We start from the raw sequence: 21,012 nt of genomic DNA, 5'->3' as shown, positions 1-21,012 counted from the left end.
CCTATGACCTCGCTGCACCTAGTCTAACCGTACGAAGCCAGTCGCGGCAGCGGCATGAGATTTTTCTTAGAACGCTGGCAAGCAATGCGATAGACGACTTATCGCTACGGATTATATTGCAATGACCGTGATAAAGTCAAGCGGACGGTAGATGCGTTTACATCTATACGTATTGCGCGTATGCCTCCTGTATTAGGTGGCTGGATTATATACCTTCGTGGCGCGATTTCGGTGCCGTTGGAAAACGAGGCATTTACGCAATACGTGTAAGCAGTAGCATTGGAACGGTGCTGTAGGCCGAAAGGAGACAACAAAAAACCAGCCGGGAAGCCGAACGATTTGAGCGTGTCTGAGCGCCTCTCGTTGTGTCACAGTGTAAATAAAATAATGATGCCACATGCGGCCCGCTAGTAACGATATCGTTAGGGGGAACCCTTTTTCTTGCTTTTTACGTACTTATTTTTACTATAATATTATTACGAGTCTTCATCGTTCGTACAATAACGGCGCCGTTGTATCGTGCCGCTAGAACAGTTGTTGGGGCTGTTGGATCGAACACTTCATTCACAACTAACATCCAGGGACCTACGTGGATCAAGCACATACATTATACCTCTGCTACGAGTGTAAGCAGCTACGGGCGGGAAAACTATTCGAGTTTTAATGACGATCGTGTTGTTGTGATCGAAGTTACATGTTGGAACAATGAGGACGAGCTTAAAATTGTAACAATTCTATTCTTAATTTCGAACTTCAAACTCGAAAACGATAGTCACGAAGCTTTACCGAACCAACTATGACAGCTTGTTTGAACAACCCTTAGGGGTTACAGGGCAAATAGAAGTTAACGTGACAATTACTGCTATCATCAAATATGAAATCTCGCATACGTAGTCTTATCGTCGTGTTGCGTCTAAATACGATCCGGTTATCAGACGTCTGCTAGCGATCAACGACAACTTTATTTGGCAACTTCGAATCTTTGGCATCAATGAGCATTGTCGGCAACATCTATAGACATAATCGAGTAAGCGCGCTACTTTTCAAAACACAGGAAGCAATATGCGAGATAGCATTGAGCCAGCACTAGCACGAAGTCGTCGTTAAGCGTAGACGAGTCGCGAAGCGGACATGTGCGCCGAGTTATGCTATTATCGGTGGTGCTGTCTTTTGTTCCTCTCGCCCCCTTCCTCTGGGCCTCTTACGATCGAGACAATGGCGAACTCTCTGAAAAGTGCCGTTTCCAGAAAATGCGATAAATCCGCCATTGAAATTTTTAATAGACGATGTCTGTGTACGCGTATGTAGTCCTTGTCGATGTCTGATCGCCGCTCACGTTTCTACTAGTATGGCCACAATGGCGACGATGATGATTATCGTTACGTGAATCATCTCCATAATGGCTGCCATCACTCGTTAGATTTATCTTTTTTGACGATAGCGGTTGAACAGTACCCAACAAATATTCAAATCAGATCGCTTTAAAGTAGTATAATTTTCTTTAATAGTTATATTAAGTTCGTGCAGTTATTATAAGGAATATTAGCCAGCTCTTGCTGCGGGCTAGTTTATTACCTTCCTGTGTCTCTCGTCCAGCGATACCGTACCCAACAAACACGTATACAGTGGAACGAGCACTAGAAATTGTATCTAGAGGTTCGCTCAAAAACTCCAAGCGATTCATACAGTAAATTAATTATCGGTTAATAATGGTTTTTACCAGCGCCATTAGGTAAGTAAAAAAACTTCGATCTACGACTGCAACTTCTCAGGCCTTTCGGGTTCCCAGTTAGCGGGTGCCTCGACGCTAACTTTGCTCTTATCAGGCGATTCTATCTAGTTGAATCACTAACATTGGCGCTAGTTCAGCATTCGTCAGCTGGGCAAATCGCGTGGCGCACCTTGACAGTCGCGTTCAATTGATACTGTAGGAGATATACATCCATAAAAATGAGCCGTCAAAGAAAAGTGGAAATTACCTATCACCGCTCCAGTGTATGCCAATTAGGTAGACATCTTGGTCAGGCGGGTAGCCACAATGCCGCAGGGCAATTATCGTAATTGTAAATAGACGCTGCTATATGAAAGCGACCGGGTCCAGCCAAGCCAGCTAACTTCTAATGTACGATCGTCTTAAGCAGCTTTCGACCGAAGAACCAAAGAACTATTCGCTTCTTCGCGCAAGATTTTGCCATCGTCAGTGCCTGTACTTGTACAGAAGCTGTGCTTCGTAAATCTACGTTTCAATCAAATCGCACAACTCTTAGTACTGCTGCAGCTACTGTTACCCTCTTGTCCTTTTGCTATGCCTCGAATTGCATTACCGACGTGCCGCACGCTCCCGCAGCTGCTGTTATTGTTGTGCAACAACAACAACACCAGCAGCAGCAGCAGCAATAACGCCGCTGTCCGTCCACCTATGCAGCTGCTGGGCCATTACGCGACAAACCTGGGCCGAAGTGCGACTGCGTTTCCCCGCCGCTGTTCGTTTGTCTTACAACGATGTCGTTCGCAAATAAATAGTCACTGTTATTTTGATTGGCAGAATTTGTAATCACTCAAGCTACTTCGTTGTCTGTGACTATTGTAACGGTTACTAAACTGAATGTTTACACTGTAGATGACGCAGGAATCGTTGGCCGATACGGAACTGTCAACCAATACGCCGTTATTACCGTCTTCATAATTCACGGTTAAATAGACAAAATACCCAACGGACATTTTAGCATCTTATGAGCTTAAACCTTGTTCATAGTAAAGTATCTACGAAGTCCCATCGCTTTGCTACTCAGCATGGTCGTTAAGTGCCGACTAATGCGACGATTTAACCCATGCAATCAAAATGTCGCGCAATCACTTAACAAACAGCAAACGATTTGCTTCGTTACTTGTTCCGGCTTGCCCCATCCTATCCGGAGCTCCTCTCGGCAGGCCCTTACGTCACCTGACTAGCTACCGTTACCCCTGGTACTCGTCGAAGTCTTAGCGTAAGCCGCCGTGGCTGCGACCTTGAGCCAACACAGATGCCGAGAGAGTTAAATTCGATTTGATTTTAAAAAACGAGTCTTCACCATGACCGTCGGTGCTTGAGCAAAGCCCGACATCGCATGGACCCGTATCAGGGAGAACTGTCGCGGGCTTGCTATCGGAGACACTGAATCTCGGCGTGCATGCTTTTGTCCTGCACGACGGCGGGCGCAACAATAAAAACAGCGGCGTATCCGTCATACAAGTTCATTTAACGTGATCGTAGTTTGCAATGCTGCCGCTGCTGCGGCCGTCGACATCGACGCTTTCGTTGTTTTACGCTTTATCAGTCAACGAGTATTTGTTAGATGCTGCGAAAAAAGCGGGACGAGACCAGCGGGACGAGACCAGCGGGACGAGACCAGCGGAAGCGGGCCACATCGACGGTGCGGAAACAAATTGGTTTAACAATAAGAACCAGCGACGGTGCTGGTAATATTGTGACGATTCTCTAGGTGACTGGTCAAACAGAAAGAAGGAACGTACGCCAGTTGATCTGTGAAATAGGCCAATTGTTGACGAGACAAATTTCTAGTGATGGAGTGGTCCAGGGCACGAATCAACGAATCGAGCGGCCATCGTTTATGCTGGTCACCTGATATATAGTAATAACATACGCAATGTACTGATATTTATGCTAAAAACTAAAATACTGCAGACGTAAATGCGTATTTAGAGTGACCGCGAAACTTGTTTCTCTGTATACGTGTAGGCGTAGTATATGCGCAATTGAAGGAAGTTGTGTTTAATTGATGTCAACAGTAGCCCAAATTCACTATCTTAACTATGATAGCATTTGGGTTACAGGATTGGGACGGAGTGGGCGTCATCTGTTGATTTATGCGATAGATGCACACATGCATAGTGTTTGTCCATTTTTTTTTACCTAATCTAATCTACAACGAATTCATTATCTTGCTATTCGTCGACAACCGGCATTATTGTCCTGCCGCACCGGTTTATCCATAGTTTTGTCCTAATAAATCGAATCGTTCCGATTACTCTATTCCAACCGTTAAGCTACCTCAATTCAAATGAAATGAAAGATGGGATATAATATCCTAGATATAGGATAAAACATTCTAGTCGAATGAGGTAAGTGTCTAAGTTTCCGGAGCAACCAAGCCATCTATTTATATGCTGTTACTCTGCCGACGATTTAGATGTCTTGAGGTAAAATTAGCATCAATGTTTATACAAATGCTTCTAGTCCATTCGAGTACCTGAGCGACGCAATGACCTATTTTTTCATAGGTTTCGAGTCGTCTTCTTAAGAAAACATATTCGACCTTAGGACGTAAAATAAGTAGGACATGAAAGCAATTTATATTGCATAGCAAGAAACAAAGTAACTTAAGTAACCGATGTGTTAAGATGTGATACAATTTAATTGACTATTGTGGCATGGCCGAAACGTGTGTTGGGTTAATAAAATCACCAATTGATGTGTTTTTCTTTTATTGGCTGTGTAGTATGAGAAATCCAAATCATCTATTGCACGAATTCGATTCATTTACTTGGGAGCGTTCCCATTTTTGTTTAGGATCATCAAGAAATAGTCAACTTAAAACATACTAGAGCTCTGCATATTTTTGGCTAGCGGTTTTTTGCTGACGTCTGAACAAATTAATATAGATTAGGTGATTAAAGCTATATGATTATACCGGTACATGCTCGTTTTTGGGCGGCCGGTCGGCGTGGAACGACAAAAAACGGCCTAGAATGAATGTCCAGAGCGAGATTCAGTGTCATCTAGCGCATTCACGAGCGATATTTTTCTACGTACCCATAGGCTAATCGTATGTTACAGTAACATCAATGATCATCATCCAGCAATGATAGTATCTGAGCAAGTAATTTTTGAGTTCAATTCTATATCTGATGAATACTGAGCACTAACTAATATTGATACCTATCGTTTTGGTTCGCTCACGGGCGAAGGTCAGCCTCGACGAGCTTCTTCCCTGCGACAGTGTCTGTTGCTTAGTCCAACCACTTAAAGTGGACAACCGCTTAGAAGAATTGGTGCACTTCCTAAAGTTTGTACAACTTCTGTTATTTAATCAACGATATCTAGCACCGTTCCGCGCCAAGGTGCTCCTGCTTACCAGTGATGATCGTCACCGTGACCGTCACCGTATAATCGATTCCACTTGCGCCTATCTCGACTTTCGTTGCCCAAAAGCCACAGTACAGCTTCCTGTCTGCTGTCCGCGACCAAAACCGCTGCAGATACGGCAGTGTACGTACGTACGTACTAAAGCGAGCGCTGTTTTGTGGCCTATTTTTTCTTTTTCTATTATAGTTTCCTAGTTTATTTATTCGCTGTTGGTTTGTTTGGAAGAAATATTCGAGAAGAGCTTCCTATTAATCGTAGTGATATCTGTTTATCAACGTCGCCACAGACGTAATCACGAGACGAATCGAAGGGTCACAAGCAACAAGATACCAGACGATAATGGTCAGGGATGGATCCTTCAGTTTTTACGTTGGTTAGAACAGTGACAAAGCGACGGTTGACTGGTAGCAGGCACAGATCGCTAGCAATGGTCGACCATTAGTTTGCCATTGCGGTTAATCTTGATTTCATCTACAGTCACTGCCGCCAAATATCCTTGGACTTCGCTCAGTACCAATGGCGTCGAGTCGCGTCGACTGAAGGCGCTAGTTCATCGCGTGTTGCCTACCGGTAGCAGAAAATCTGCGCATTGCAGTGAGTAATCTTTTGTGTTCGATGATGGCGGCGGCTGGTCAGCGGTAGACTGCCGGTGGCATCGTCTGTCGCCTTAAAGTGCCGATTTATATACAAACACAGCAGAGATATGCCTGCGTAAATAGTGCATGTGTTTATCGATTGTGTACGTTTCTGCCCCACTGACCCAAAGTGCATATTCACCCGGCAATATATATGCTATAGCGAAGCTCTTATAGTGGCTAGCTCTGTTTTTTTCCGAATTTACTGAACGTAATTGGCGTGGCGAGATAATTGTCGGCTGTTCATTGTTTGGGGGGAACGGTAGCAGCAATAGCTCGGGCGAGACCGGGGCAAACAAGCGTGACAAATAGTAGCATAATCATAGCGGCAATAGTAAAAGCTATGATGAAACAAACATATATCTTTATGATGAATTCAATTAGTGTTGACATATATATGTATATTAGAGAAGTTGTCTAATATTAATTAGTATAAATTTCGCCCCACACTGTCATTTTGCACTCCCCCGACAGGTGTAGTTGTATGGCCAGACTGGCTGTTAGCAACACTAACTTGATCAGGAATACAATTCATAAACGCTCGAATAAACAATATACTGTAACAAAGGCGATATTTAACACGAGCCAATTTATAGGGCTGTCTTGGCATGTATCATATCAACCCGTAGAATATATGTTCGGCGTCTTACTGACCACATCTTCGCGGTGGTTTTCAGCAACCTGCAAAAGAAGACAAATCTAAATTTTGAAAACATGCTACAGAAGTTCAACTGCCTGCCAATCGCAGCTCGTATTTATTCAGGTGTGCCATGAGCAAAGCAGTAAATAGCAGTTTTTGGTGTACCCTTGTACTCCAGATAAGGATACCGCAAATTGATCTTTCTGTCTATTTTTAAAGGCGAGGTATTGGGCTAGAAAGGCTTTACAAATGCCGTTCATACTGTAACAGTATCGAGGGCCCTAAGTGACCATATGGTGGGTCAAGCCTTCGTCTGTTAAATCAACATTCCCATTAGCAAAAAAAAAAGGATTCGAACCAGCCAGTTCTCCGTTTAAAAAGTAAACCGGTCTATGCGTTTGTGCAACTTAGTCTCTCTCTCTCTCTCTCTCTCTCTCTCTCTCTCTCTCTCTCTCTATGGCTCTTAGTCGCGAAATTCTACGCCATTCACCCTTTGCGAAGTCGAACGACCAAAATAAAATAATAATCATAAGAATAATTATTGTCACCACGGACATTTCTGTAGATTGTATCGAAAGAATCCAGTGTCTATATACGCATCTGTGTATGTTATTATCTCCTGGGCAGAGACAAGCCGGGTTGTCAAGAGTTACGCGGCCATGAAGCGTTACGGTTTAAAGCTACGGTTACTGCGCTTGTGCGTTTAAAAGATCAGAAAGATGTACTATGAGGCATCGTCTAACAACAATAAAACTAGTATGACTAATAGAAGATATTGAGGAGGAAGCAAAATGCCCCAGTGTACTACCGCACCGCCTGGGGTCCAATAGCGGTGAGATACCGCCGTTATGGTGCCGCGGGTCAGCCACTCCTAATATTAATACTTGAGCTCATAGAAGTGTTCACTGAACAGCCATGTCAATCGTAGGCATGCCATTAAAGAAAGGTGACTGTGTCCACTGGCTGACTAGGGTCACCAAAGTAGCCTACTATAAATATTCCTGCCGATTTTGAGAATACGCCTCGAGATCGCTGCATTTCCTGTCAATTGTGAAAGTAACATTGAAAAAAATGCAACCGGAAAATAGCATAAACATAGCTATCTGTGTCGTACCACGTATATTAATGCAGCTCTTTGGAAAAGTATTTAGGGCCCAGGTGAAGATCTGTCCGCATCAAATGGCCGAAAAGGTCGCACCTGACATTATCCGATGAAACACAGTACATAATGTCTGCCGGTCGAAATCAACAGTCGCTAGGTAATGTAACAGGCATTAGCAGAAAGTCGCGGAAACCCAAGCGCGAACTCAAGTTCCCCCCGCGCGCGCACCCCCCGTATTGCTAAAACGGTTCTCAGGAGAGTCAGTCTTGCACCAGTTACATAGTTTTCTATCCTCCTTCGATCAACATATGTTTTTGAAAAAAATAAGTATTGGACACGTTTTCTCTAAAGAAAAATGCTTTTGCTCTTGTCCCCCACATTACGACATATCTTAAAATGCTACTATGGAAATTTACCATTTTGTTGTACAACACGTATTTCGGTCTGTGTTATAATAGTTTTGAGATACATATATAATATATGATTTTTCTTGCATCTTGTATAAGGGAGCTTGTGTTTGTTATTATTGGTGACAACATTAGTAACAGCAGCTCTCGCTAGGTCTTCAGGGGGATACCGAAGGACCGGTTTGCCATCATTGTCTTTTTGGACCGCGCGGCAACGTCAATTTAGTAAGCGCGCGACGCCATAGTAGAACTTTATAGTGGCAACAGCTTTAGCGTTAGTGACTCGTGATGCGTCTTGATAAAAAAATATCATTTCAGCGACCACCTGAGCTATACATATATATATATATATAATATTTCGACACGTAATGGCATCGTCAGACGTTGTAGTTAGACAATAGGAGCTAACTTTTCGTAGGAACAAAAATAATACAATAATAAAAATAGGACAATGATATTATACATTTTTATAGAAGTCACCAAAATGTCAGCACAATCATTATCACCAAAAGCAGCGCTTCAACTTCTTTTTTTGCGTAAATCGATTTTTCTTACATAATCGACTTATACCTTTGCTTTTCTTTAGTAATTTTTAACATCGACGCCGAGACTATTTTAAAGAAGGCCACTGTGGCCGTTTAGTGCCTGTATGCGAAATGCAGCCGCCGCCGACCGAGATCGCTCAACATGGGGCGTTGCGTTGACAAAGCCAACAAGAAGATACGCGATACGGACACAGTGTAAGCTATTTCAATCAGCTCTTACGCATGCAGGCTGACAAGTGTGATGTCTTCACTGAATCCATAATTATATAGTAATATAAATTGAAGAATTGAAGATTTCGTCATGAATTCGTGCACAGAAATGAACGTAAGAGTAATGGCAATACTGAGCAAAACTTGTATAGCTTCAACAGTCTTCTGCGTAACAGTTAACAAAACAGAATTAATGTTTTCAATATTAGATCAATTACACCTGTAACTGGAAGGGTCACATACGAATCACTGTCACCTGTAACTTGCGATTTCCTACGAGGAACTCCTTGTTGCATGTGCTTTTGCGTCCTTTATAGGCGAAAAAGGCACCAATAAGCGCTGAAAGCACCAGAACTAATACTAATACCATATAATCAGCCGTCGTGAACGTTCCACGTGCGGTCAACATTTTTAGTCCGGACTGGGTAAACGACGGCAATAGGTCAGAACAAAACGAAGAAACAATGCCCAATTATGGGGAATTCCTAATCATAGAAGCGTTCACAGGACATTATACAGGCACGCTATTGTTTGAACTTTTCGTGTGAACGCGGATTCCCTGTACGAATAGTCAAGACGAACTACTCCCCTTGAGCACAGCCGAGTTCTTTTGTAACTAACATGTTCTTATAGAGATGATCTTTTTGTAGTGGTCACTTCCTTGAATAGAGTTCACCATGTCACGTAAGGTTAACCCAGTGAGACATCTTCCACACTTGGGTTGCACCACTTACACACTAAAACGCTCTCAACAAGCCTCGAATCAAACTCGACGCTTGCTAAGGTTCGAGTGAGGTTTATATTCTTGAGCAAACCGATACATATACCAGTTCTGCAGCTGCTTGTTCAGCGGTTCGAAGTCCGATGAGCTAGCTCTATGTACCATTCGATTCAATTAGGTGACTACCTAATCGCTTATTTTGGTCGGCCACCTGTTAAGATACAGATTTGAAAATCGCTGTCTCTGATCAGTTTATTCAGACATGCTCAAACATCAGACCTGATGAAGCGTGTTCCGGTTCGCCGAATGTTATCCTATAATAACAGTAGCTACCCAGTTAGATTCAACGTGTATTAATTCACGATTACGAGCGTTGCAAATGAGTATGCGCCGATGGATGGAACTGACAATAACGCCTATATCCTGTAAAGCATCGTTGTCGAAACAGGAACCTCACGCAAATCAGAATTAAAACGAAAAGTCTGCTCGGCTTTCTTCTTCCGTTTAAGCTTTTCTAAACGAACCGCCGGCTCATCGGGGTGAAGGTGCTTCCTTAGCGTTTGTCATTCATCCACCTTATCATCCACTTTGGACCACAATCACGAATATACAGGACAGCGCGTTTCGCAATGTACCTGGCGCGCGATCTGTAAATCGGGATCCCCAGCCACCGCAAGCGTAGTTGTACTTCTGCTCTGCGTTGACGTCGAATATTTTTTCCAATGTTTACCTCTCTACACTTGTTATTGGCCTGAATTGGCGGGTTTGTCAAATGGCGCACCGTACCTATATTTCTGCATGCTACTGGACCAGTGGGTTTGGTCAGGCCCGCCCCTTACTGCACAGCAAAAGTCAAGGCCAATTACTGTCCCGAGGCACACTGTCGTGCGTAACGTGAAAGCCAGTGAAGCGGGAAAAGATCCGAAGGGCACTGAAGACTAAAGACCACAAACCTGCGGTCGAAAATCCAAAGCTTTTGCCTTAGCTGTAGCGCCACTTGCCCCTATGCATCGTTAGTGTCACCGCCCGAGCCAGCAGAACTAGGACCAGTGCAAAATCGTTGGCGGGCGCCGGACGTCTGATCATCGGACGGAACCAACCGTCGCACGTGATGGCGGTCCGCTAGGCGGCGGCACTGCTGACTGCCAGTTGCCGGAGGCTTCAACGGCTCCAGCAGCTTCTAAAGCGGATTCGCGCTGAACGGCGAAGTGGCAGCAGCCACCTTTGCAGCTAACACCTCCACTCTATATGCAGCTACACAGCGGCAGTTATGTGGCTCGCCATGGATTTAGCACGGCGCATGTGCGAGAACGACGATTCGCTTGTCGCCAAGAGCTTATGTCGAACGTCAATATGGCACTCGTCGTGACGCGCACCGCTGCCGTACGACCAGGATCAACAACGGTAGCAGCAGCAGCCGTAGCGACAGCCGCTGGTAAAGACGGATCTTACAGAGGTAGCGGTACTGATAGTAAGGAAAGAAAGAGACGTTTGAGAAAGTATACCGGTGTTTATATTGTCGCGAAGGCTGCGATGAAAGGAAAATTTACTAACGAGAGAAGAAGTCCGTTGTCGACCTTGAAGTCCGTCGAAGCGGCAAAGGGGTACGGAAGATCAGCGACTTATTTATTGAGGTATTTCTCTATGAGCAAGAGAGTTACTCGTATGGAGTGGTACTAGCGATGTAACGTGAACGTTAATAGGGTTGTGAAACACTTTCCGGGGGTAAAAGACGTCATTAAAAAAATGTCAGCATCTTTGAATGATACCTGGTCAGTTTGCTGGAGCTCGTCGAGTTGATTGGTGGTGTATTTCAGCATTATTGTGCAACGAATTATTAGAGAGTCTCCGGAAAGGTTAATAGTGCCCTCAACAAAATCTTCAAATGTAAAAATGACGCCTTGTTCCTTCATCGTCCTTAAGGTATCAAGAAGCCAAATTTTAGTAAACCGTTTCGAATAGGAGAAACAGCGTAACGAGGCGTCAAAATAAGCGAATAGAAAAGTCGCCATTCTTTTGCCGTAGAAAAAGTTATATTCTGTTATGAAGTTAACTATGTCCCTCAATTTCAAATGTTCATCTCCTGATCGAGACAGCATTCCATTTCGACGAGGTAAGGAAGTGTTGTGGTGGAGCCTGAACTCACAATATCTGGCCTTTTGCAACAGAAAACTTAATTAAATCGCCTAACCTATTTCGCACGCTTCATTAAACAAACATTTCCTGGCCGAATCTTGCTGAAATAAACGAGCTTCCCAGCGTAAATAAATAAACAGAGGCACATATGAATAGAAGACTGAAACGAGTGATCACGGATGCATCGGTTTCGGAAAATTCTTGCCTGCTGAAGCCCGTACGAATTTTCCTCCGATTTTTTGGCATAAATAAGAAACCTAAAGTAGATTTTGAAAAAAATCCGGCCTACGGACAGGCGGTGTCAATAATAATAATAACCAAAGAAAAGCGTTCCGATAGGAAATCATAGTCAGTTTACAAGATGACGTCGTCATCACATGACGGTGAGTGTTTCCGTACGAGAGCGTTCGAATCCGATCTGGTTCGAATAGAGATCAGCCTCTTAGAATGGACAATACACTATCACTCCTATATTTAGTCAGCCACCGTATGACTGATTAAGTTAGCCCCTCAATACGACCCTAACTGCTAACATGGATCGTTTTCTCCCTGTATCTATTCTCGTATTTTAAGAGACGCATGCACTTTGCGGCACGTCTAACATAAATGCGTTCCGAGTGTTTGCTCCATGGGCGTATGAATGAACCAATTTCACATATAGACCAGAAATACTAGCCACGTTATCCTGCACGATTAGTTCGACCGCTTTTTATCAACCATATCATTCATCTACAGGAAACAAAACAAAGTGAACAGGGTGAAATAAAGTATAAATAGATTTCAATATACACAAACAACTTTTTCGAAAACTTCGCAGTTAAATTAAGAATTACCCTTAAAAACACATTCGCGCTCGAACTCGTTGTACAAATATTATTATACTTACTAAGCTTACAGTTTGGAAAACCATTGGAAACAGTCCAGGACATTTACGTTGTCTGTACATGTGACCCAGAGTAGGCTTACAAGATACTTAGCGTAGTTAATAAGTACTATTTAGGATTTGAATTAGCCTTTGTAAAAAGCTTCTGAGTAACCCAGATTTTTCTCAGATTGTTCCAAACCGCTTAACCTGAACTTACCGAAAAATATATATACACGTACTGTCGTTTGAAACTGACCTATTATATTATTAACGTCCTGCGTGCGTTATCTAATACATGTAATAATCACTACATAAAGGCAACACCCATTGGCTGAAGCTAGATATTTGTATTTTACACGTTTTGACCATTATAGTAGACACCATTGGTCAGGCTTTTCAGAAACTTTTCTAAAATTCGTTTTGTACTAGATACGTACTATTATGTGGAACTTCATGTACAATCCTTACATAGCGCTTAATAAATACAGTTTCCTTTGCTATTTTAAATGAACTGAGCCAAGCCTTTATTTGTATAGGGTGGCGTCACCGGTAAGTCGGCCACAATGCGTCCTTGCTGAAAAGAAAGGAAAGCAGGAATCAGTCGATGAAGATCTAACTCAGTCAATAATTTAAACGTTTTTGATTCTGAAGCCAGGCTCGCCGGGTCAAACCGATTTCGTATGAACCTTATATACGGCGGTATCAGCAACGAATTATCCAATATATAGTCGAATGATAGAACATATTATAAAATCGGGTCGATTATATGTACTTTTTTCTATTTGTTAACAAGCCTCTCTGAACTGACGTTCGCCCGGAAGTTGTTTTAGACAGCGAGAATCAAGATCTGATCAAAAGGGTCTTACTTTTCAACTTCAAGCGACTCGTTTTTATATAGAAAATATTTATATTAGTATTACTGACAAGGTGAAATTGGACCAATTGATAAGTTGCCCTTTTTCCGCAGTTCGGCTGGCTGTACGTTGCAGTTGTTCGACAAAGCCCACATTTTTTAGACAATGGGTTTTTTGCACGAAGATGTCTTTAGTCCACTTCACATACCATCTTTGCCGACTCCTTTAGTGACTTCGCTAAGTTTCTTGTTTATGTCGGCAACGCTTGCGGCTCAAGTAGGTGCCGACTCCAAATGTGGGCTTAAGCCCTCTAACTGGCGTATGAATCCTTGGACATTATCGCACACTAGTCATATACTTTAATCAAGTTATCGATTTGCTTTATTTCGGAGACGATTTAGTCCATAATTTTTTTTGGCATCTAGAAGATACTCACATACAGATCAAACTGAGTAAAATTCACTTAAGGCATCTCCCAAAAATTCTAAGCAGATTCTGCCAAGCAAATATGTTATACTGTTACAGTCTGAGCGGCCTATTGCAGGTGAGTGGAAACAAACTCAGCCCGTTATATGATATCAAAAGCATAAGAATCCTTTATTCCTGCGCATTTACCGGCTGCGAACGGCGAATCCTTTGCTTATCATAGCCTGACACTATTTGTCTTCGCTTTAAGGCAACATCATCCGCCATAGCTCGCCGATCCATAGTCGCCGGGACGGGTCTCGTAGCTTGCAGGGTTGCCGTAATAGAATGACTGCGCTTGAAGGGGCTGCTGAGTGTGCTGATGCTGGGGGACAGAGAGCTGATGCTGGCCATGTGGAGGTGGGGGGTGTCCGATCGAGTGCGAATGATGATGAAAAAGAGGGTCGGGATATGAAGGCGACAGGAAGTAATCGCTCACATATTCATCCGGTTCCTCCTCTGAAAGCATAGGAAAATTCATGCTAGCATAGCCGCTATTAAAGATTTGCCAACGGAATTGGTGGCCTCGACAACTGACATATCGTTCTAACCGGTTGTGATAGTCGTAGGTCTACTACGGTCAGAATAGGGGCCGCTAACTATTTCGATAAGAGCCGCGGGGAAATGACGTACAGCTGTGCAAAGATCGCTGATGATCCAGCTATCACATGAAAATCCTGCAAGGAACCCAAGTCGGCATATAAGCGCTATCAATAATAACTTACTGTAAACGATATCTGTGGGAAGACGTGAATACTGAGAGGATGGCCCATGTACCAATGGGCTCATCAGGGGCGTGGAGAACTGATGATGGAAAATGGATGCTGGATTGTTCACATCTGTACCGCCACTTCGTATTGGAGTTCTTAATTGAAAGGGTAAAGTGCGAAAATTAAAAAAAAAAAAAGTTGTTTAGTGATACACTCCAAAGTTTCCTTAGTTTAAAGCATTATAAATCTATATATTGCCATTATAGGCTTAAAAATAGGATAGTTATTAACCACGACATTTGTCGTTTTCGGTCGAAGGGCTTTCATATACGTATATATAATCTTAGATCATTTCATACAAGATGGCAGGGGCAGAGCAAGTTTAGTGGATATGCAGACACCATAGAATAAATGTATACCTGATCCATCCAAGAATTTGTCCGCCAGGTCCCCTGATGGGCGTTGACGTGTAACTGGCGTGCGGCACGTTGACATGCTGAAGGCTATGGCTGTTTAAAGTGCTGCTTGCGGGGAATTCGGCTGTGTTGACTGACGGCGCCGAGGAAGTGGACGGTTTACTGTCGTCTTCTGGAGTGACGGCTGACACCTGTTGGCCTGCTTCTTGGCTACGTCCAGCATGATCTAAGGCAGTAAATATATATGCCGTTATTATTGTTATTCTGGAAACAATTTGTGTGGCATGCGGTTGGAACTAGTTTTTTTTATAATGCGACCAAGACGAAGAATATACGCATGGAAGTTGCGTGGGCCAGAGGCCAAGCTCGCTTGCCTCATGACTTTCGAAATAGCCTTTGAAAGAAATTCGAGAGCGCCGGAAGCACTCCAGTAGCAAAATAAATCGAAGTGGTAAGCTCTGAAGACTTCATCACGACAGTGTGTATGCATCAACAGTCGAACTCACGTGTTTCGAAGTGCTGACCGAGATGCAGTTTATCACTGTGCAATTCTCCGCAGATCATACATTTGAAAGGTGCTCCCCAAGTTTCACTCTTCATTGAAGTACTTTGTTGTTCTGCTTGATTTTCCTGACTAATTTTTACTGACTTCCCTCGAGTTTCAGCAGCCTTCCTGTGAAATAGTAATGAAACGTCAAGGCATAAAAGGGTGAAAATGCAGGTCACCTATACTCTAACCGTTGAGCGAAGAGTCCGAATCTGCATTTTCTACCACTTGCAGACTCGTTATATTTGTCATTTTAAATTGTTCGCATGGGTGTGTCGGGCATTGGAGCTGTAATATTATTCCCATTGATCCGTAAGTAAGTCCGCAGTCGACGACCGTGCGCAAACATCTACAACTGCATCCCACATGGTAACATTCTAAAATGGTTAAACGATATGTCAGACAATTGCGACTAATATAATAAATGGTAGACATTAAATCATTTGCCCCTGGTGTCGTCGTAGTAATGAGCCCATATAGTCCACACATTAGGGTTAACAGTTGGTCAATATGCGCAAGTGTCGGCCTGTGTCGCCGTCTTTTGGCGTGGACAGTACCTAAAAAACAGGCTGTTCTTGGTTTCTATTTGCAACGGAGCTAGAATTCTGCGTCGTTAAGTTTTCGTTACAAACACGTAGTGCTTATTTGCGGCAGCTAATCAACGCAAAGAGTTTTCGGAGTGGTGCACAGTGTACAACAAATAGATCGATTAGCGATTGTTTATTAGCGGGGCCTAATCGGCACGGCCAGCGTAGCCTATGTTATGGTACGATAATATCGAACACGATGGACGAACTGCAGTTACTAACCTCAGCTCTATTGATCTGAGGAGATACGCACGCATGATGCACGAAATAGACAATCGGTGATGTCAGGTTTGCCAAAATTAGCGACGCTGGTAGCGGTAACGCAAATCAGCGATCCTTAGTTCAACGCTAAGTTTGAAGCGCTTAATTATTGACAAATCTGAATCGCGTTATTTACAATGACACGTACTGGCACTTACTACTGAATAGCGTTAGATAAGGAACGCTTCCGGATAGGGTAAGTTCACAACCAATAGAATTTTGGTGCAGCACAAGGAATACCTTTTCTAATCACGTATCGTGATGAGACGGTCGAAAAGTAACTCTCTAGTGGCGAGAGTTATTCGGGCTATATGTTTTTTGTGTTGACTGGATCATTTTGTTTGACCTAGTTGCCTCGATCGGTGCTTGGTGCATCGATGGCCCGATATGGCCTAATACGGCGAAATGGACTAAAGAGTACTAATCTATTTCATAATGTAACATGAATCTAATATACCTGAGGCTCAGGATGGAGGTCATCGCACTCGACAGTATTTGGGTTTCGAAGATAACGCATGGCCCAAAGCCATTCAATGGAATATAATGGACAGTATTTGGAGAGCAGGTATTATACGATGTCCGATTACCTAGAGTCGTCCACAGGGGAAGCTTATACGGGTGAAAAATCGATTGGTCTAGTAAAATGTTTACGCTCTGTTACAATTTTGATATAGATAGATGAACTCTATTTTTAAGGGAATTGATAACTGTAAATGTGGGGGGGGCATACTAAATGTTAGCGTTCCTGATGAGTAAGCAACGTGCTTACGCTACAATGTGATTTGTTGTAGGAGTGCATGTTAGACCTGCGCGCGAAGCTTCCTTTGGTCACCAAATTATGTATCTTGCGCTGGTGAATCGATAGGCCCTTGTACGTAGTTGACAAGAAGGGACACTGGCCGCATTGTAGGTGCCTAACAGTTGGGAGGGTCCAGCTGGAGGACACCAGTTTGGACGGCGGCGCCCCGACACAAACACTGGAATCGCTACAGATGTTAGCATAGATTAGGTAAACAGAGTAGTACATCACGAGAAACACATATTTATTAACAATCGAAATATTAGGATGAATAAATCTTGAATCGTGGGCGCAGATGTAGTCTGTGTAGTTGGCCAGGTTCCGCTCCGTGTTTATCGCACAGCTAAAGACATATCCATATACAATCGAAATTTCAAACTACCCCCAGTAGAGCCGCACGTTAGAACTCGAAAAACGTCCTCTGTTTCTTGTCGCGAACAGTCACCTACGGCTATGAAAGCGGAGGAGCAACGTTCCTACAGCACGACGAGAGAGACTCTCTCAACGTAGTTTGCACACGTGTCACTACGAAGGATACATTCTACACTGCTTGACTCTATCTATAATTCGTAATCATCGTACTTTTAGATAGAAACTAATAGTATAGCTGTGAGACGGCTTCGCTCAACCTGAAGTGAGAGAGTCCTGCTGAATGGTTCGGCGTCATGGCGGTGATGCGTTGTACATATGACTCGTATCAGGTAGTAAAGATGATGCGCGTGTTACACGTATTGAGCACTAACTACACTATATAGTAGAAGATATCAGAACCTACAAAAGCGCTAAATCCTTGTTGAACTGTGTACGGTAACGTGAAACACTAAGCAGACTAGTGTTTTGCCAAAAATTAGCTAGAAAATAATTTCATAACGCTTCTACACTGCGTGTATTTAGTTTGTAAATTGAATTTCGCGACATATCACATTTGACTAAAGAAACAATTGGTCAAGGCTTGAACAACTGGGGGGGGCGAACGAAAAAAGCTTTTGGACATATGCTATAAATGGATGGGGTATTGTATTATGTTACAATTGGAGATTCGCCGCTGGATTAAATGCGTATCATTTTGAAGCTTCGGGCCGCGGTATCGAGCGTACGTCCCGGCAACGGGGAACACATCTACTACATGCTACGAACGAGCATAGACAGAGGTTTCTATCAAAAAAAGCAGATAATGGGAAATGAACTTCTAATCGAGCTAGCTAGCTAGCTAGCTAGCTAGCTGTCGTACTGGCCGGCTCAGGCCTAAGCAGCAACACGGCCTTAAAAACGAAATCGGTACTTGTGTTGAGGCGAAGCGTGTTTGTTGTCTATGACGTTGGTATTGTCGCAGAATCATATGCTGTTGAGCAATCGAATTACGTTTACGTATTCCAAAGTACATTCACCATAGCAGTCTTCCTACTGTGTCACTTCTCTCGGCTTTTACAAAATACACCTTAGGACAACACGTTTTCGAAACTCAATCGTGACCATGCTGGCTTCGAACGTACCGCATGTTCCCTTGTGGCATCCCAATCACTAGGTAACTGTATGTATTATATACGGATAGACGGCAGTTAAGCGTGCTGAATCTTCTTCGGTTTGCCGACGGGTAGGCGATAGCTTACATTCAGATGCTTCCACAGCTGTAACTAGTGTTAATTCTACTAACACCGAATACAATTGAATTTATTCAAGTAAGTAAGTAAGTAAGTACGTAAGTAGAAATCAAGTGGTCGTAAGTAAGTCGATATACAGTAGTGCAGTAAATGAGATGAGCGTAGGCAAATCGAGCTTCTACTGAGCTTTCTGCGTTACAGCCCAGAGCAGTACGATTAAATGGCGCATCATCAACAACAAAACAGTTTCTCAAAACAAGATCTCACCAGTTACTAATCGATCGAGTACGGGACCGTACAGAGGAGACGAAGAGAAGTAGTCAGACGTTTCGTTACTAGATCCGATCGAACGAATGTGTAATGGGAAACTGATGTAATTGATACACTATAAAAAGACACAGTGGCATAGACCCCCACAGAGCCGCAGAACGGTGAAACGCAATCGCACACCGGTCTATGAACACTCCTGGCCGGCGTGCGTCTCGATTGAGCGCATTCGTCAAATCGAGAGAGAGAGCGAGAGCGAGAGAACGAGAGAGCGAGCGAGCGAGAGAGAGAGAGAGAGAGAGAGAGAGAGAGAGAGAGAGAGACGAATAGATCATCACCGAATGAAAGCGATATGCACGAGTAATCAGTCACGACTCGAGCAATTGTTATTGTTTAGTAGGAAACATGAAAAAATAATACGAAAAACAGCTGTTCGAGTGTTAGAAAACGAAACAACGTGTCCCTTTGTTCGAACACGCAACAGCATCGTCAGGAACATCCACTAACCGAGTCAAAAACAATCGTGTTATGTATTCGCTGCTGAATGCTCTGAGAAATCGATGTAGAAATTGTCTAAAAAAAACACAATCAGGCCTAAATGATTGCTTCATCTTCCTGTTCATGTAACGGCACTAGCGCACTTCCTGTGCAGGAACTTCAAATCAAATAGTGCTCATAGGACATACTGAATTCGGGCAATACCGCTTCATGTAGATAGTTTAGTCTGCACATTCCCGAAATCAACTTACGGTAAAACTGGTTGACGCGAAGAAGCCCGAAATGAAGAGATACTTAATCGGGACAATTCTCTTTGTCTTTGAAAATAACGCTCATGAAGTACATTGTCCGTTCGCTGAAGAGATAATCGTGTACAGCCACCATAAGCTATTTCATCATGTATCGTAACAATCAGTCGAGGGCCCTACACAAGTCTTAGCTTGGTTTCCATATCTTCGAACCATAATTATCGCCTTCTTTTGTCGAAATCCGAAAAACGGGCGTTTGGCTGTTCCAGAATAACCACCATGTCGAATATAATGAATGTAACAAAAGTAGCAAGCTTTCTGCCAACAAGAATATGTGTCCACTTAGACCACCGACGCGAATTGGCAAGGACCTGAGAGAATATCGCTCATGTGCAAGTCTCCCGGCTGAAAGGGTCAAGACCAACGGTCACTCAACTTATGTTCGTACACTATTTAAGTTTTTCCATACAATCTAGAAAATATACGTCGATAGTGATCACGCAGCTACAGCCATCCTAGCCTACAATGGCTCACACTCAGTCTATGTGAAACACGCCTAGCCGAGTAGGTCATATACCCGTTTCGTAAATCTCGTTAGGCAGTGGTCTACAAAAACACCAATGGTAACGATGACGCTACCGCGTTTGATTAAATGAGGCCATGAACACGACATAGGCAAAAAGGACCAGGGGCAACAACGGGTCTGTTGCCAGTACTAGATTGAAGCTCAGCACGTTGTCGTGCTACAACCTGAGCAGACTTTCCGACAGTCCTGCAACAAGACACGGACATTTTCTTGGTTCAGACTGATATTCGTTTTTATAATAATAAAGAAAATACTACTGTAGAAACAAAAAAAAAAAAAAAAAAAGCCATACTAATGAACGTCGTGTCTCGGTAAAACATTGTATTCGGGATGAATGAATATATCACATATTAATTAGCAGCTGTCAGACGTTTATGTCAGAGATTTCACGCTATAGGGTATAGCGTTGTTAACATAGCCTGTCATAGTAGCTCAGAGAGTAGTAGATAAACTAGCGAACATGAATTTGTAGACAGCTTCTTGCACGAAAACTGCGCCATCTGGTGCGAAATACGCCATCATTGTTTTCTATTTTTTGCTTTAGAAACGACACATTTAAATGCCTGTTGACCATCAGAGCTAACAAATAATAATAATTCGTAATAGTGTCAACTAATTATCTATTAACTATAGTTTCGAATTGAAATTACATACATTCTGTCCATATGAAGAGCAATAATTCGCCTTAATAATTAAGAAGAACTTAAGGTTAGTCGTTGTACCATAATTGAATGAACTTCTAGCGAGGTAACTCTTTCTTTACGAC

At 43.1% G+C, this 21,012-nt stretch overlaps 2 protein-coding genes across 4 annotated transcripts in view; both read right to left on the bottom strand.

Moving 5' to 3' along the window:
- Positions 1–10,638, bottom strand: part of LOC111271918 (sodium-coupled monocarboxylate transporter 2) — a 41,950-nt gene extending 31,312 nt beyond the window's left edge. For 2 of the 3 annotated variants that reach the window (XM_022852967.2, XM_086973095.1), the window contains exon 1: positions 8,942–10,638. In XM_022852967.2, the coding sequence (XP_022708702.1) occupies positions 8,942–9,094 (153 nt within the window). In that variant the 5' untranslated portion in view covers positions 9,095–10,638. The remainder of the gene's footprint in view (positions 1–8,941) is intronic. The other variant, XM_022852968.2, reaches the window with a different exon arrangement.
- Positions 10,639–12,895: 2,257 nt separating this feature from the next.
- Positions 12,896–17,219, bottom strand: LOC111271919 (uncharacterized). The gene is made up of 6 exons (XM_022852970.2): positions 17,054–17,219; positions 15,359–15,525; positions 14,856–15,078; positions 14,452–14,591; positions 13,877–14,185; positions 12,896–12,981 (listed from the first exon to the last, which is right to left on the bottom strand). The coding sequence occupies exons 2-5, from the start codon at positions 15,450–15,452 to the stop codon at positions 13,944–13,946; spliced, it is 699 nt and encodes a 232-aa protein (XP_022708705.2). The 5' UTR covers positions 15,453–15,525; positions 17,054–17,219; the 3' UTR covers positions 12,896–12,981; positions 13,877–13,943.
- Between the last annotated feature and the right edge of the window lie 3,793 nt (positions 17,220–21,012).

This window comes from Varroa jacobsoni, unplaced genomic scaffold, assembly GCF_002532875.2.
Source record: "Varroa jacobsoni isolate VJ856 unplaced genomic scaffold, vjacob_1.0 contig01256, whole genome shotgun sequence".
Lineage (NCBI taxonomy): Eukaryota > Metazoa > Arthropoda > Arachnida > Mesostigmata > Varroidae > Varroa > Varroa jacobsoni.
This window is presented reverse-complemented; position numbering and strand designations above follow the sequence as displayed.